The sequence below is a fragment of the Lactuca saligna genome, chromosome 4, assembly GCF_052625555.1.
Source record: "Lactuca saligna cultivar CGN05327 chromosome 4, ASM5262555v1, whole genome shotgun sequence".
NCBI classification, from domain to species: domain Eukaryota; kingdom Viridiplantae; phylum Streptophyta; class Magnoliopsida; order Asterales; family Asteraceae; genus Lactuca; species Lactuca saligna.
Window position 1 is genome coordinate 73,770,108 of NC_136420.1, and position 4,227 is coordinate 73,774,334.

The 4,227-nt window shown below is 32.6% G+C and overlaps 1 protein-coding gene across 1 annotated transcript; it reads left to right on the forward strand.

Moving 5' to 3' along the window:
- The first annotated feature begins 2,963 nt into the window (after positions 1-2,963).
- LOC145039753 (uncharacterized) lies at positions 2,964-4,001 on the forward strand. The gene has a single exon (XM_078987770.1). It carries the CDS (start codon positions 2,964-2,966, stop codon positions 3,999-4,001), a length of 1,038 nt encoding a protein of 345 aa, XP_078843896.1.
- The last annotated feature ends 226 nt before the right edge of the window (positions 4,002-4,227 follow it).

The following is a 4,227-nucleotide window of genomic DNA, read 5'->3' on the forward strand; positions in this document are numbered from 1 at the left end:
TTTAAAAATATATATTAAAAATTCACAATTATCTTTGAAAACTCAACAACAAAAATAAAATATTATTTTTAATTGTTTTGAAAATTTAGTTATAACATAATTTCTACATTATAAAAAAAGAATTAAAATGTTTATTTTGATTTTTTAGTTAAAAAGGAATTACCAAAGGGAAATAGCCGCATAAAATTTGTTTCAATAATGTTTCAGCTTGTTTGAATAACTTGGGTAAATTACACGAATTGTCCCTATGGTTTGGAGTAATTTGCACGCTTGGTCTCTAACTTATTTTTTTAACTCGGAAGGTCCCTACTGTTTGTCATTGCTACACATTTGGTCCATATTGTTTGTTTTTGTTACGCGTTTGGTCCCTATCTTACGTAAAAAAGACAATTATTTAAATAGAGAAAAATGATAGAGTAGGTAAGGTAAGGAGAGAGGATGAGATTGATGGTGTGTTTATTTAAATAAATTAAAAAATCAAAGGAAAAATAGACTTTTTATGTAAGACAGGGAACAAACGTGTAACAAAAACAAACAGTAGAAACCTTCCGAGTTAGAAAAATAAGTTAGGGACCAAACGCACAAGTTACCCTAAACCATAGGGATCATTCGTGTAATTTACCCGAATAACTTTTCATTAGGGGCGAATTAGTAAATCCAGTAACCCCAATTTACTACCTCCCAAATTAGAGGTATTTTTGCCGAGTCCAAATTAGGGGAATTGTCGGACATGTAGAGATCTCATCTCTTCCTGTCTCTCAACCTGTTGCCGCTGCTGCTGTTGCTTAGCCACGTCGTCGCTGCTCACAATATTCCGATTTCATTGGTATAAGCATCTGTTGTTTCATGTTAATTTGGTGGAAGCATCTAAAAGACTTTTTGTCGAATATCCATCTTTAGAGAATCCAAGTTCTAGATTAGTTAAGCACTACCATTTATGGTGCGGTGTAAATTGAATTGTGATAAAATTTATGGGGTTGGGGTTAAATCAGGTACCCTCCTTGTGGGATGTGGTCCGTAACTTAAGGGAACTGCTCTTATCATTTCAATCGTACTTTCCAATGATACCCTTTGTCTTGAACACTTGTGGAAGACTGAAAGTTATCAATGGCATCAAGGGTATAATGGGTAACACAAGGAGTTAAAGTTATCTCAAATCATTTATTTCAGATGATGTAATGTAGGATTAAGAGATACATGAAGTGAAGTATCAAGAGGGTATTAATCTTATTTTTGTTATGGATTGCAGAGAAAATGCACAGCAACCAAAGCTTTTAGTGGGGATGATTCTTATTCTGATCTTTGCTGAAGCCCTGGCTTTATATGGTCAATCCAGAGCAGATTAAGATTTCAGAAATCAAGAACCACACGATATGTAGTTATTCTGATTTGGGCAACACGATCTATCTGTTGTATCACAATTATCTGCTCAAGGAATTACACCAAAAGTATTCTCCCATTGCTTACGTGGAGATGGAGCTGGTGGGGGCAAACTTGTTCTTGGTGAGATTTTGGCTCCGACCATGGTTTATAGTCCCCTTGTCCCATCACAGTATGTATTATTATTTTCTTAAATTACTTAATGACCATCAAATTGCATGAGAGGGTAGAGTCAAATGAAGGGCATTTAAGTCATTTTCAGCCTTCGAGGGCCATGAAAAGTTGTAAATAAAACTAGTTGGTCAAAAGTGTCACAGATACCATGGTTGCAAAAAGAAAAGAAGAAAAAGCAAGAGGGGTAATATCGTAATTTTGTTATTTTTCAGGTCTCATTATAATCTTGATCTTCAAAGTATTGTGGTTGGTGAGCAGTTATGGGCTATTGATCCAACGGTTTTTGTGACATCTGAAAATCATGCTCTGTTCATTTCTTTTGAAATAATATGATGAAATGAAACAATTGTCGTATTCGATTACAAGTTTTGTAAATATTATTAGAAAGTTAACAATATTCAAGGGCTCAGTTGACAATTGATTAATTGGAATAACAAATGTCCATCCAAAAAGATAAAGTTGCAAATCATAGGACCCTTTTATACACTTTTAGCGGTGTTTGGGATTCCCTTTTAATCTTAAAAGTCCTTTTTGATTTTAGTTTTGGAAGGTGTAAAACCTAAAAGTTGTTTTTAAAAAGTATTTTGTCTTCAAAAATTGTTTTTAAAATATTTCTTAACTATCATATATCGTTATGGTGTTACTTTTTAGTTAATCATTAGGATATAATTATTATTTGACTAATTTTTTACTTTAATTATTATATACTGATCAGTATTGCTTTATAATTTCATAATATTTTTATTACTAACTTTATTAAAAATTAATTGTTTTAAACTTATTTTTATTAAGGTAATAAAAAACAATAATATTATTTTTATAATATAATAATATAAATAACTTATTAAAAAAGTTCTAATAATATTTACAAAACAATAATATTATTTTTATTAAGGTATGATGATGAACAACCATTTGTCCCTTTGCTGCAGATGATGATGAACATGAAGGGCATTTTAGTCCATTGAAGTGCCCAAATTAGAATCGAATATCCATCTTTTTTTCAACTTTAAATTCATCGTCTTTGAAACGACAATTAATTATTATTATTATTATTATTTTTTCGTATTGTAGATTCTTGCAACTACTTTACCCTTGTGAAACATATAGTTATTTTAAGAAGTTTCAAAAAATATGGCTATTGTTGAAGCATGAATGCATTATCCTTGATAAAAATACATTTTTTTGGAATTTGTCTGACATTGGTGTAAGCATCTGTTATATACTTATTTTTTAATATTTGCGTGACTTTAGTATACGTATATACTTTTAATCGTTATGCTTGTAAGCTTTTATTAAAAGAATGATTTTGATTAATGGTGTTGTTATTATTGATATCTTTCTTGCTAATCTTTTTATTATTCCTTGATTACACCTAGTTTTTGATATTTGCGTGCAGATATAATAAAATGAGCAATAGAAATAGAAATTGGATGTATGAACGACTTGATGATCGTGGTCATGTCTCTCATGTTTTCATTAATGGTGTGAAAACATTCATCGAGTTTGCTTCTACTAAGCAAAGTTATATGGATGGAGATAAAATTAAATGCCCATGCACAAAATGCAATAACAAAGCATATAAAGCAGTTGATGACGCAAAATATCACTTATACAAGTTTGGTTTTGTTCCAAATTATCGGTTTTGGGATAAACATGGAGAAACATCAATGGATAGTACTTCATTAGGGATGGATGATACATACACGAGTTTAAATGAACACCATGAACCTACATATAGAGAACTGGTTATGGATGCAATGGGTCCTGATTTCATGACTAGAACTCTTGATGAGGAGCCAAATTCAGAAGATAAGAAGTTTTTTGATATGCTAGAGGCAGCCGATAGAGAGTTGTGGCCTGGTTGTAAAAAGGTGACACAACTATCTGTTCTAACTCGTCTATTGAATATCAAATCAGAATATCGCATCCCTGAGTTATGTTTTGATGCCATTTGTCAATTGATAAAGGATGGGTTACCGGAGGAGAATAACATGGTTGATAGTTTATACGAGAGCAAAAAGTTAATACAAGCATTGGGTTTACCTGTGGAATTGATTGATTGTTGCAGGTCTGGATGTATGATATATTGGAAGGGCGACAAAGATCTTGATCGGTGCAAATTTTGCAATGCACAGAGGTACAAAAAGTCAAGAAATTCGTCCACACGTTCGCGTATACCTTTCAAGAGGATGCATTATTTTCCCTTGACTCCAAGGTTGAAGAGACTATATGCTACACAAACAACAGCCGCTTACATGCGATGGCATGCTGATAATCATGGCCACCATGTTGGTGTAATGTGTCATCCATCTGATTCTGAAGCATGGAAGCAGTTTGATATTAACCATCCTTCATTTGCAGCTGAAAGACATAATGTTATATTAGGCCTATGTACAGATGGGTTTCAACCCCATGGTGCTTCAGGAAAAAAATATTCATCTTGACCTGTCATTATAACACCTTATAATTTGCCACCGTTTATGTGTATGAAAGAGCCTTACATGTTTTTGACTGCAATTGTGCCCGGACCTACAAACCCTAAGCAAAAACTAGATGTCTTCCTTCAACCAGTTATTGCAGAACTCAAACAGTTATGGGAAGAAGGTGTTTTAACTTATGATGTTTCTTTGAAACAAAATTTCCAATTAAGAGCTGCATTGATGTGGACAA

Coding starts and splice junctions, on each gene's coding strand:
- LOC145039753 (XM_078987770.1), top strand. CDS start 2,964: ATGAGCAATAGAAATAGAAATTGGATGTATGAACGACTTGATGATCGT.